This window comes from Hippoglossus stenolepis, chromosome 5, assembly GCF_022539355.2.
Source record: "Hippoglossus stenolepis isolate QCI-W04-F060 chromosome 5, HSTE1.2, whole genome shotgun sequence".
NCBI lineage: Eukaryota > Metazoa > Chordata > Actinopteri > Pleuronectiformes > Pleuronectidae > Hippoglossus > Hippoglossus stenolepis.
The window spans coordinates 20,981,678-20,994,301 of NC_061487.1; the positions used below are offsets into that span (position 1 = coordinate 20,981,678).

The following is a 12,624-nucleotide window of genomic DNA, read 5'->3' on the forward strand; positions in this document are numbered from 1 at the left end:
CCGGTCGTTGATATTCAGTGTACATAATTGAACAGAGCCCGTCCTCACCCCGGTTGGATTTAACAAAGTCTAAGTAAATGCAAACTCTGCCTGCGCGGGTCAATGTCAAATCCGTCCCCCACCCCGTGCTCGCTGGTTGTTTTTTTTTTCCGGACATCAGATTGTCACCTGAATCAGTGGAATTACACCTCTCAGCACACTCACATTAATGGAATGTCACCTCCTCTCCAGCACTATGGTCCAAATGTGACAATTTCGGCGCTCACCTGTTCACCGAGCATACAAATTCAGTTTAGGTGGCAGAGTGCAATGTTGTTGGATGACTCAAGATTACATTAGCTTAAGTCTCCCTGGCACGCATGGCTACTCCCCGAGGCATTAATCTCCTCAGAGCTTCAACTGGGGCTCGTGGTATGTGGAGGGTATTTTAATGAGGGTTTATTCAGCTCGTCATTTGCAAGGTGCGGGAGGAAAATTAAACATGTGCGATCCCATTACCCACCTATTTTTTTTTTTTTAACTACCAATTCTTATCTCCATCTATCTCTGTGTGTGTTTTCTCCTCCCAGATCCCCAGCCTAAGCCACAGCGTGATCTCTCAGACCAGCTTTCGAGCGGAGTACAAGTCCACGGCCGGCCCCACAGTCTTCCAGAAGCCGGTCAAGTTTCAGGTGGACATCACCTACACGGAGAGCACGGCCGCCACCAAGGAGAACGGCATCTACTCCGTCACCTTCACCCTGCTCTCAGGTCAGGACGCTCACACACACACACACAGGGATTATCCATCGAGTCATTTTCTGCATCCTGCGTGCGTTTGGGAAAATTCATATCGAACAGGTCAACAGTTTATCAGAGGGATTATAAAACCTATTTATATTTGTATTTACACTTGCAAACTGTGCACAGACAGTAGTGAGAATCTATGCACACACAAAAACAAGGCAGTATGGTTGGTTTTTATATTTGAGGTGGATTCCTTTAATTTCTTATAGTGTACTCGCCCTTATAGGGTCAAGTAGAAAGCCAGGAAGTTCCTGCTGCGAGACAACACAACGCAGGGAACAGTTAAATCTTACGCAACCTTGAATATTTGAAATTCAGCCTCTCTGAAAAGTGCGGAGAACACCCGTCACACTTCAAACTAACAAATTTGCACCACGGAAAAAAACTTGTTTGTATCCAGCCAACAAATAAACCAGAGGTGCTGTTTCCAGAAGCGGCTGCTGTCAAACGTGCTGCCAAAAAAAAGAATGGCTGCCTAAGGATTTTTCAAAGTTTCTGCAATCCTAAATACTTGATAAGATTTTCCCCCCTCAAACCTCCCTGAGCGGAACAAGATGAGGTCTGGCTGTGCAAGATTACATACGATGCAATCACGCATGCATGCTTAGTCTTGTCGAAGCATGTGCATGCTCTATTTCACTCTCTCTGCACACACACAGTCTCACACAAACAGACACACACACACTCTCAGTCGGGGGCACATTTGACCTGATTGGGGTGTAACACTGGTTGTTTTGAGCTAACTGGTTCTTCCATGTCACTGAACATGTACTGTACACAACAGGTCGACTGCAGGAGCTCACAGCAGCTCCACTTTCTGCCCTCCATTTATCATCTCAGGCTTTCTGCAGCTTTTCCAGCTCAGAACAGGCGGTGTGGGTGTGTGTGTGTGTGTGTGTGTGTGTGTGTGTGTGTGTGTGTGTGTGTGTGTGTGTGTGTGTGTGTGTGTGTGTGTGTGTGTGTGTGTGTGTGTGTGTGTGTGTGTGTGTGTGTGTGTGTGTGTGTGTGTGTCCCCTTTATTTCTTCTTCTCTTGATTATTCCATCTCTGCTGCCTCTGTGTGATGCTGCTGATTGTCCCATGTTCTGTGATGATGTTGTTGTGTCATGTTGTGTTTCCTTCCTGTGTTTGTGTTTCCTGCGTTCAGGACCCAGCCGGCGCTTCAAGCGAGTAGTGGAGACGATTCAGAGCCAGTTGTTAAGCACACATGACCAGCCTGGGGTCCAGCAGCTGTCTGGTGAGTAGAAACTTCTTTCTCCCCGAAAAATCAAATTCAGAATCTTCACCAAAACCTTTCACCTTTACCACCCCCCCACCGCCTCATCTGTTCATCCCACCCCCCCTGACAAGAGCACTCTCACTGCTGACGCCGAGCTAAATCCTGCCCTTCCTCTTGCCACCCCCTCGTGCCTGAAACCCCCGATGCCACTCGTCCTCGCTCCTGTGCATGCCAGCGCCTCGCCGCCTTGAAAAGGGTCAGGAGCTGCTCTCGAGCGCCGACTCGCGGGTCAGATGTTGTCTCGACGCCCTGGCGGTGCAGATTAGAGAAGAGGGGTTGTGTATGAGCCGTTACGCATTCTGTTACTCCCACTTCCAAGAGTGATCGTCGAAGCTTGTCACCATGGCAACACCAGTGCACCTCAACGCGCTCCCACAATGCACTGCACCGCACAGCGATACCACACCTGACACGCTCTCTCTCTCTCTCTCTCTCTCTCTCTCTCTCTCTCTCTCTCTCTCTCTCTCTCTCTCTCTCTCTCTCTCCCCTGCTGTTTCTCTCCTCATCCACTGGCTCCTTCAAATTCACGATGTTGATGGAAAACATTTGTGTGATAAACTCAGTGAGAGTGAACTTCATGGAATTATTAGATTGTCCCCTCCTGTCTTCTTCGTCTTTCCATTGAGTTTATGCATAAACCCGTTCTTCCAATTTCACATAAGAAGAGAAAAAGACAAGAGAAAAAGGAATCACACTCCTCCCTGTCTCCTTCTCTGCATGTTCGTCCATCACTGCTCCGTTTGTGTCCCTCAGTCGTCATTCTCTTGACAACAGCTTCATCTGCTGGTCAGTCAAGGAAACACTCAGCCTTAAAAACAGGAGATTGAATGGAAATCCCACTTGTGCTACTGTATGTTTGTGTCTTTTTCCTCTTCAACACGTTTTCCAGTTCCATGTCGAATACAAGTTATAAAACTAATACGTAGCCATCATTGAGCTCTAGTGTTGTGTTATTACATAACTTATAACTGTGAGCTGTGTGTTTGCTCTATCGTTTTATTCCCGTTTGCAGGATTTGAAGATTTGAAAACCTCTCAAACAATTTCCGGGCGGGTTATGACCCTCTCTTTATCATTGTGTGATAGGGCGTTTCTCAGCATTTTCAATAATTTATGGATCTTGGGAAAAAAATCTGACAGAGTGCCTTTCTAGTTATATAATATGATATATAGTATAATTATATTATACATAAGGGTAAAATTACAAAAATACTACATTAGATTAGGTTTGAGTGACTGCTGCATGTTTTCTGTGCAGTACAAATGACATGAGAGTAAAATTCTGTCTTTAACATTAACACATGAGAAGATACTGACCATATCAAGCAAGATCAGTGTAAATTAACTTCATGTCTTCACACTATCAGAGCATCAAACGAGAATCTTGTAAATCAGGTTAAAATGTTCTTGAAATCTTGAAACATTGTTTAATTTAATTTCCTCCGCCCTCCTTTATCTCTTCTGACCTCCTCACACACCTTTAGTGCTTCCTGGCCACAGGCCCTTTGAATACGAGGCCACTGTGTGTAATTAAGAATAGTAACGGCTTTGCATACCAATGTGTGTCAAACAAAAGGCTTCATCAAGTCCTGGTCATTATGTTCCCTAATCACCTTTTAACAGCGGTAGACCTGGGACTTCAGCTTAGGCAGACAACACGAGGGTGGAGCGATACCAGGAATGTGGAGGAGCTGACGTGTAGAAGGAAGAACCGCAGAGGAAGATGGTGTCTCTGTTTTATTTACTTTCACGAGCATTCTGCCATTCTTGAAAATGTGAAGATGACGTTGAAGTGAAGACGAAATGTAGAATTTTTCACATATTAGAAAGACACAAGGAACGTTAGGGGGAACTTGGCTGCGACTATTTTCCAGTTGGATAATGAAACAGTCAAAATCAGTGGCACATACTCACACACACATCTTTTGCTTCTGTCTCAGTGAGGACACTCGTTGGTGTAATTCATTCCCAAATCCCTTCGCCTAATCTTAACCATCACACCTAAATGCCTAACCCCAACGCTAATGCTTACCCTAAGGGTGAGAGTTACCCGAACCTAAATCTATTCATAACACTAACCTAAAACTTAAATAAGCCCTTAACCAGAATTAATTCTAAAACTAACCTGAACTACTTCTAACTTCTAACCCTAAACTAAAACTAATTGAAATTCTAACTCTAACTCCAACCCAAACTTGAAACCACTCTACCCACTGAGGATATGATCTATTCTCAAAGTACTCACAAAGATATAAGTTCAAGTGCACACAGTAAACAGAATATGGTCCCTACAACATGAGTAATAGTTGGACACACACACACACACACACACACACACACACACACACACACACACACACACACACACGTTACAACAAAAACACATTCTCTCATTCATGCTTAGAGGAAGTTTTTCCTAATCTCCATGTTTCTGCAGAAAGTCCTCACTCCGGTGGTTCGTTCATGTTGTCAGGCAACACAAACCAGCCACAAAACAGATTCCGGTCTCCAACAGCTTTTTATTAAGTGCTGATACACCGACCAGTCCAGTGTGTGTGTGTGTGTTTTGTCATCTGTGCAGAAACCCCGCCTGTTGTTGTCACTGTTCATTTGTCGGCCCACAGGACTCTATTGTACAAATGCATCCCAGAGATGTGCTGCGTCTGCACCATTAACAAAAAAGAACATAGACCTTTTATTTGCTCCATTTCTTATGTTTGGTGTCCTCAGCACCCAGTTTACCTGCAGTGAGACCATTAAGGCCCTGCAGGAGGAATCAGTGTGTTTAGCTTCACGCATACTACACACACACACACATACACACAAACTGTGTGCTTAAAGCAGATAGGGAGTCATAATGTATGATGTACGATTAAGTGTTCTATTCAGCATGCAGCGTGAAGTTAAAACAGTATTTATGACTTTTCGACTCTATTGTTTTTAAATCTCCTGAGTTGGACTCTCTCTCTCTCTCTCTTCAAAGAGGAGCACAGTAAAGATGGAGCCTCTCGGAGTGTGTGATGTCTTCGGTCAGGTTTTATAGCGTGAAGCTCTGAACCCCGGTGGAGACACATGCTGATCAAAGAGCGTCTCTTTGCTCCGGGCAGATTTAAGTCCAAACATCTCTGCGTTAGACGCGCTTCACTTGGCACAAAGGCCGTGAGACGGACGGCCTCGCTGAGGTTGGAGTTGCCCTTCGGTGTTTTAATGACATCTGCAAAACTCTATGAATGATTAGGTTTGACAAAAGGAGAGGAGACACTGTTTCTCATCCTTTCAAGGACCTCTTTGTGTTGATGCTCCAAGGTTTCTCATTGTCCTCCCTCCATCATCTGGATCATCAAGTTTTGATCTATTTTGTTTTTGTATATAGAGGAGGGTGATGATGTCGTGCTGATGCAGATGCCTTTCATCACCCACTATGATCTTTGATCTATATATAGGGCTATAGTGCTTTACTGGATAATGTAATTCCCAACAGTTTCCTGGCTGTTGTTATTGTTTCTCTGTCTTTTTCTGGGCTTCAGTAGCTTTAGCAAATCAATAGATGATACAGAACGTCAAAACACTTTCAATAAAAACACAATATAACAGGTGAAGCTCGTTGGAATATGCTTTAAAGGATAAGTGTCTTTAAAGATGAGATTCTTTGTTGTTCCTTCGTGCGTAAACAGTCAGTCCAGACGTCCGGTTTCAGCTCGTGGTCGAGCACAATGTTATATTTCCTGTAGATGAAGTTGGGGTTAGAAGGTTGCAGCCTTCCTTTGTATTTGATGTGTTAGGGCCCGGTCACACACACTTTAATAATAATCATAATAATAATAATAATACATATTTCACATATTTCCGCTCACTTCCAATCTGTGAGAGCGAGGAGGCGATTAAAACACTTCCAACCTTGACAAAGAACCTGTGGATCCTTCAGTTGTTGTTAAAACTCAAAAGGTGTTTAGTTTGTCCAGTCTGGGCTACTGTAAAAAACATGGCCGCCTCCGTAGAGAGGTCCCGCTCCTGATGTAAATATAAAGTATTTAAATACAAAGGGACCATTCCAGGGTAAATAAAACAACAATTCGTACAATTTAGATGAAACACGCCAGTGAAAACGTAACTAGGATTATTTTATCATTTTATCCCTTTCACCTAAATCTTAATAGATACACTCCATACACTATAACTTCCAGTTTGAGGTGGAATGGCTGCTTGTGTGCTTCCATCATTTCTGCTGTAACATGTGAACATGTGCACGTCTTATCGGAGCTCAGACATCACACAGGCTCATCACGGCTGCTCCAGCAGGTCTCCTCCTCGCTGCGTCTGCTGCTCCTCCTCCTCCTCGCCTCCGCTTGCTGTGTCTGTACCTGTAGCCAGCGTCTCTATCCTGTGAACCCCCCTGTTCATTAGTTTGTTCTCTCTCTTCTCTTTCCCCCCTCTTTTTGTTTTTTCTCCCCCTTCTCTTCCCGTCTGTGTACCTAGGCAGCCCATTGAGTAACTTCTTTGACGTAATTAAACAACTTTTTTCAGACGAGAAGAACGGACAGGGGCCCTACGGCTCCGGCACGCCCTCCAAGCGCTGCCCCTCGCCCATGCACGCCCGGAGGCACGAGCACGAGCATAATGACACCAAGTGCCCGGCGGCGGGCCGAGACAGGTCCAAGTTGTCGATGGCGTCTCTGGGGACACAAGAGGAGTCTTAAACTGCGACACTGTGTAGTCGGGCCAGTGCTAAAAACCCATCCCAGTATAAGCCTGTGACAAAGAGAGGATATCTGTATATAGCTAGATGTATATAATCATTTATGGACCTTTTTTGTATAAAATAACTTTATATAGACAGAAATATATTAAGAGAAAGTGATATTTTACAAGCAGCATTCTGCACCTACACCTCAAACACACTCCTTCCATTCACTTTTTCATTACGCCTCAGTGTCCACCTCCACGACCACCACCACCACCACCACCACCACCATCCTCATCCACCTCCCCTCCACCCCAACAATCTAACCGCCTGTGGCCCTCGCTCTGTGTGTTTTGCTCCCTTGCTGCTAACCTGTGTGATGACCTGACTTGTTTCTGACACCAGGAATTATCCAGAAAACCTATTAAGTCCCTGCTCCTCCTGCTCCTCCTACTCCTCCTGCTCCGTCCGCCCTCCCTCGACCACCTCTCCAACTCCCGACCCCACCCCGAGCGCGCCGCGAGAGACGGAGGACTGCTTTTAGAGGTACGCTCAGAAGTGGGGGGCGGGTGTTACCATGGAGACAGTCCCTTCATGCAGACTTCTACCTTCATCCTCCTCCGTGCCCCTCGTCTACACCTCTGCCAGACGTCATTAGAAGTAGCTGAAAATACCTTTAGTGTTCCCCCTCCCCTCCCCATCTTGGAAACACAGTAACACACACACAATGACACACACATGCAGCACAACTCATCGCACAAACACCCTGATGAATCATGAACTCACACACGCTCGCCCTCGCCGACCCAGATGCCGCCTTTCCTCTTTACGAGCTCAAGGAGCATTGAGTGATTTGGAAAACAAGCATTTTACATACACACATAAAAACAAAACATTCACACGCACAGAAAACTCTGGGATGTATCAACAAGAACATGAAGAACAACAACAATAACAAAAAGAAGACTTGCAGAGAAACTGATTCAGAGGAGGAGAGAAGGGGTGGGGTGGGTGGGGGGTTGTGGAAAAGCCCAAACAGCCGACACGGACGCTTGCTGGATTGTATTTGTTTGCTTTTTAATGTACATTCTTTGTGAAGAACTGGGTTTAAATCACTAACGGACTTTATTAGACTTATATCGCTGCGAACGGACTGGAATTGTGATTTCAGAGAGGAGCCGGGTGAGACGGGGGAGAGGATATGATAGTATATGGTCTGGGGGGGGGGGGGGGAAGTGGGTGGGTATGTGGTTATTTAAAATGAATGATCTATTCTGTTGTACAGACTGATATCATTTCTTATGTAAAAAAAACAAAAAAACAATGAAATGTCTAGTTGTGACACTATGTTTAGTTACCATGGCGACGGGTTGGTAAACCTGCCACATTCTGTCATTTTAAATTCTTCTGTGTATTTTTTTTTTGTTAAATGATCATTTCTGTCTTTGCTTGATTGACCTGATTTGTCATCGGAACATTCCTGTTATCTGCAGCACTTTTGTCTTTTGGTTTCTCTGGTTTTCCATTCACACCTCTCTCTTATAGTCTTACTTACCAGCAGTAGGAGTAGAGGAACAAAAAATGGTGACATGATAAATGCAACTGTGGATATTTTTGTATTTTTCTTTTTTTTTTTTGTCCTTATTTATTCACGTTTGTTCAATCTCGCCGTCTGATTTCCTAATTTATTGTTACTTGGCTATTTATATGAACAAAGCTGTTAGGTCAGTTGAATGTTATTTATTACCCTCTTGTGTGTTCGTAAAAATGGGGCAACATTTGAAGAAAAGACGGACTTTTCTTTTCTTTTCTTTTTCTTTTTGGTCGGACTTTTAAACAGAATTTACGTGAACACGTCACAAATTCTCCTTTCCCTCAAACTCCCTGTGGAGGGAAAGAGAACTTGTGTAGAACTCTTAGGGGGAAAAAAATGATTAACCAGTTATTTAAGAATGTAGACGTAGCCTCTTTTTGGAGAGGGAATATGCTCTTCTATCGATATTTGTCAAGTTTCATATTATTGTACGTGTTGGCCAGGCCTGAGGAGAAGCGCACCACAGATCCCAACGTGCTTCTTCTCCTCGTTGTAAATAGACAGACAAACGAACCTTGGGGGTGATTGTCTTCTCGACCATGCTGGGGATTCCTGCTCTATGCTTTTAGCTTGTATTGCTGTGTGCATGTCGAACACGAGCTTTTCTTTGCATGGCTTTAGTGTTAATGTTCCATGCCAAACTCACTCCTTCTCTCAGCCTTCATCGATTCTCCACAAAAACTAACCTTTTAATGTTTTGAATTTCCCGCCCTCTGTCCCTTTCTCTCTGCTTTTTCTTTTGGCCTTCTCTTCTTTTTTTTTTTATCGTCCCCCTCGCTCCTGCTGATCTCTCCCTTCCTCCTCCTCCTCCTCTTTATCTCGTGCACAACGTTTTTAAAAACAATGCTTCCTTTTACTCTGAAACTCTCTGGAAGGCTCAAAGGTCGGGGCTCTCTCTACCTGGTGGGTAGCAGAGGCACAGGGAGTGGATATCAGTATCCTACAAACACAAAGCAATACCCTATTGTTCACCCTCCTTTCTGTTTTCTACAATGGGAAGCTAGCAGCACTGAGGACATCCAATGATTCGGAGGCCCCCGAGCGGCCTTCTGACAGAGCAGGAACAAAACTGACTGATGTAATCCCCATATAACACAACTGTGAGCATCTTCAATGCTGAAACAAATAAACTCATTCAGTTACTGTGTCTTAGTTTTCTTTTTTTGAACTTGTGTAGGTAAATATTCTCAGTGTTTGTGTATTTGATTGCTTGCACGTGTAATCACTTCCATGTTGAAGGTTTGTGCTACTTCACATCCGATGTTCCCCTCGTTTCAGACGAGTCTTCACCAGTTCACACGACCACAGAGGATTGAAATCATTTGCACCAGTGAGAATGAGCAGATTTGTTCACCAGGTTTATTACAATAATCAGCGTTACAACAGATCCTGTGTCGTCCAAACCCCACGTTGGATTCTGCTGCTGTACCTGTGTAGAAGCATTAAACCTCAGCATAGATATATAAGCTTAATCAAAAAGGGTTAGTGTACCTGGAAAAAACCTCAGCTACACAAAAGCTACTTTTTTTGAAACAATAATATTAATAATTAGCTTGGATTACAAACAAAATAAAAAGGGAACACCCCCGTTAAATACTCTCACATCTTTTTTTTTTTTCTCATTTAAATAGAAAATGTCCATCCCACTCTTCAGTAAGTGTTTCTCTGGTTGTACTTTCAAAACAGAAAATGAAACCGGTTTTACAAAAAGTACTTTTGTTTCTCCAGAGTTTACGTCGCTGCAGGAGGTCCTGGCCCCTGTCCTCCCACTCTGCATAGTTAGATGAAATAGGACAAAGCCAAAAGTCCAGCATGGCTGTCTCACATGATTCTTTAGGAGATGCTTCAGTCTATAAACACGTCACTTGGCTTCTGTCAGAACCAAGAGAGCCACTGATCCCAATCCTCCAAGGCAGAGGTGTATTTTGCCAGTTTTGTCCATTAGAGGGCAGCAGTGTTTCACGATCCAGAGGAGCCACCTGTTGTTTCCATCTGTTGATTCCCCGTTGAAGCTTCCGGAGCCGAGGAGAAAACCATCACATCGTCCAGTTCACTTCTTCATAAACATGCTGTACAATAAATGTCAACATGGAGCGATGGCACCAAACACGATTTGTCCACAGAGCAACATGGAACTGCTGCCAAACATTTCACTGGAGCGTGTCCCGGCGTCAGAGAACTGTGGAAGCTGCTTGTTGCTCAGGCCAGGATCAGATGTTACTAGGAAAACATCTGTACTTCAACCATTGGGACATCTCTCCACAGATCTGATCCTGGACCAGTGATATAATGAAACTTCCGCTCCGACGCTGCCACATTCTCTGTCCTCTTGTCCCCTGCGTGCATCGTGTTCTCCTCAGACTCGGGAGGTGACGCAGAGAGAGCGCAGACGTTGAGCCAGCGTGGCCTCCAGCTCCTCCAGAGGTGAGTCTCCCCGGCTGTGAACCAGCGTAGAAGTGGGGTGGTTCCCCTGTCGGGCCCCCGGGGGCCCCAGCAGCAGGCTCCGGAAGCTCTCTCTCTCCAGCAGAGCAGGCATCTGCTGCAAGAAGTAACCTTCACAGAACGAGCTCAACTCCAGCGAACCATAGACCTGGAAAAAGAGAAGAAGACACTTATCATTTCCTGCACCAGAGACTTGCATTCAGTTGCATTTTAACTAATACTATAATATGTCTCCTGTGATTTACCGTAGTTACAGAGGCTTATATTGATCCTGGTCCCTTTAGATAATAAAGTTTTATATTCTGATTTGCACAGGTCACATAGCAGTAGAATAAAATGTAGGCCTCTGAGTGTGTGTTACCTTTGCTGTCTTGTAGATGCTGACTGCGTTATCCAGGTTGATGTGACGAGAGCAGATGAGTTCACAGTGTCTTTGTAACGCCCCCAGGTGGAACAGACTCGCCATCGACAACAGCTGCAGAAGAAAACATAAATATCAACACTGTCATACGAACTTCAGTAACACACACAAAGGACAATTACTTTTTTACTTTGCAGCATTTTGTACGTTGTTATGACATTGTAAACATTTTGCTCATCGTTGTTAAGAGACAAATTAAAAGTACTTTTAGGTAATAGATCTTTGTAATTGGAATCTCAGGTAAAATGACATTTGTTTACAGTTCCAGTAAAGTTTAACTGTTAATTTACAAGAAAATATTTTTTTAAGGGGAAATTGTATTCCCCTTAAAAAAACACTTACTACTACAATATGAAAGCACAGCATCAGTGTAATTTGAACTGGTCTCTCTGAACAGTAGACTGCAGAAATAAATTGCATGTGAAGGGGCCAGAGTGGATAATTATTATTTTGTGTATAGTGTACACACAGCTTTCATGTTCCAATTCATTAGATTACAATCAAAAACACACACTTTGTTGTGCCAACAACTTCACAAAGATTCAGTATCGCACAGCTACACAGAGAGATGGTGTGTTTGTGTAAAGTGATCTCACCTCCAGCAAGTCGGGCACATTAGTCCTCAGTGACTCAGTTCCTCCACAGTACAGGTATGACATCATCATCTGCAGATAAGTCACAGGTCTCATTTAGCAGATACTTTATTTTTCATACAGTATGAAAGCATGTCTCAGTTTTTTACATCAACTTTGATTAATTACATCATAAATGAGGAAATAAGGTCAAACATCAGAAGATAAAAAGCAGATTTGTTACCTGGAAAATGTTGTACTTGATGTCACCGATCTCAACCTCCTTGTTGGGGCTTCCGTCTGATCCAGAAGATGCCAGCAGAGACCTAAATCTAAAAGAAATAAAACATCTTTGTCAAAAAAAAAAGAAAACACCACCTAGGTAGTAGTGTCTCTTCTGGTGTGAACTGGCCTCACCTGTCAGAAGCAGTGACCAGCAGCACCTTGTGGCCGTAGAACGGTTTCCCCTCCACCACAAACGTCACATCCGACATCTCCGGGTTATTCAGGAAGTGAGGGTCTGCAGACAACCACATCAGCACCTCCTTACAACTCAGTTCACTTTCAACACAGTTTTCCTAGTTCCAATTTTTCCACTGCAAGGATTTGCTGCCTGTATTTGTCTTGTGTGTTAGTAAACTGACTAATTTGCAATTTGATGACATCACTTGGCTTCAGGACATTTTGGTGGGTATTAGTCAGCATCATTTTCTAATATTTTCTCAGCTAAGAGTTTAATCTATTAATCAGGAAAACAATCAGCAGATTAGTCAATAATGAAAAGACTTAGTTGTAACCCTTTAACCGTCGGAGAATGTCAACATAAAGCCATTACAGTCTTCTGCTCTGAA

General features: G+C 43.8%; 2 protein-coding genes across 3 annotated transcripts in view; one reads left to right on the forward strand and one right to left on the reverse strand.

Annotated features, from left to right (window-relative positions):
- Positions 1 to 7,708, forward strand: part of brsk2a (BR serine/threonine kinase 2a) — a 169,156-nt gene extending 161,448 nt beyond the window's left edge. The window contains exons 17-19 of the mRNA XM_035157922.2: positions 570 to 750; positions 1,933 to 2,022; positions 6,588 to 7,708. Coding sequence (XP_035013813.2) covers positions 570 to 750; positions 1,933 to 2,022; positions 6,588 to 6,760 — 444 coding nt within the window. The 3' untranslated portion in view covers positions 6,761 to 7,708. The remainder of the gene's footprint in view (positions 1 to 569; positions 751 to 1,932; positions 2,023 to 6,587) is intronic.
- A 1,971-nt stretch (positions 7,709 to 9,679) lies between these two features.
- The window catches only part of abtb2b (ankyrin repeat and BTB (POZ) domain containing 2b), a 44,215-nt gene continuing 41,270 nt past the window's right edge, over positions 9,680 to 12,624 (reverse strand). For both annotated transcript variants that reach the window (XM_035157157.2, XM_047339924.1), the window contains 5 exons: positions 12,191 to 12,293; positions 12,018 to 12,105; positions 11,798 to 11,866; positions 11,142 to 11,255; positions 9,680 to 10,928 (listed from right to left, as the gene is read on the reverse strand). In XM_035157157.2, coding sequence (XP_035013048.1) covers positions 10,695 to 10,928; positions 11,142 to 11,255; positions 11,798 to 11,866; positions 12,018 to 12,105; positions 12,191 to 12,293 — 608 coding nt within the window. In that variant the 3' untranslated portion in view covers positions 9,680 to 10,694. The remainder of the gene's footprint in view (positions 10,929 to 11,141; positions 11,256 to 11,797; positions 11,867 to 12,017; positions 12,106 to 12,190; positions 12,294 to 12,624) is intronic.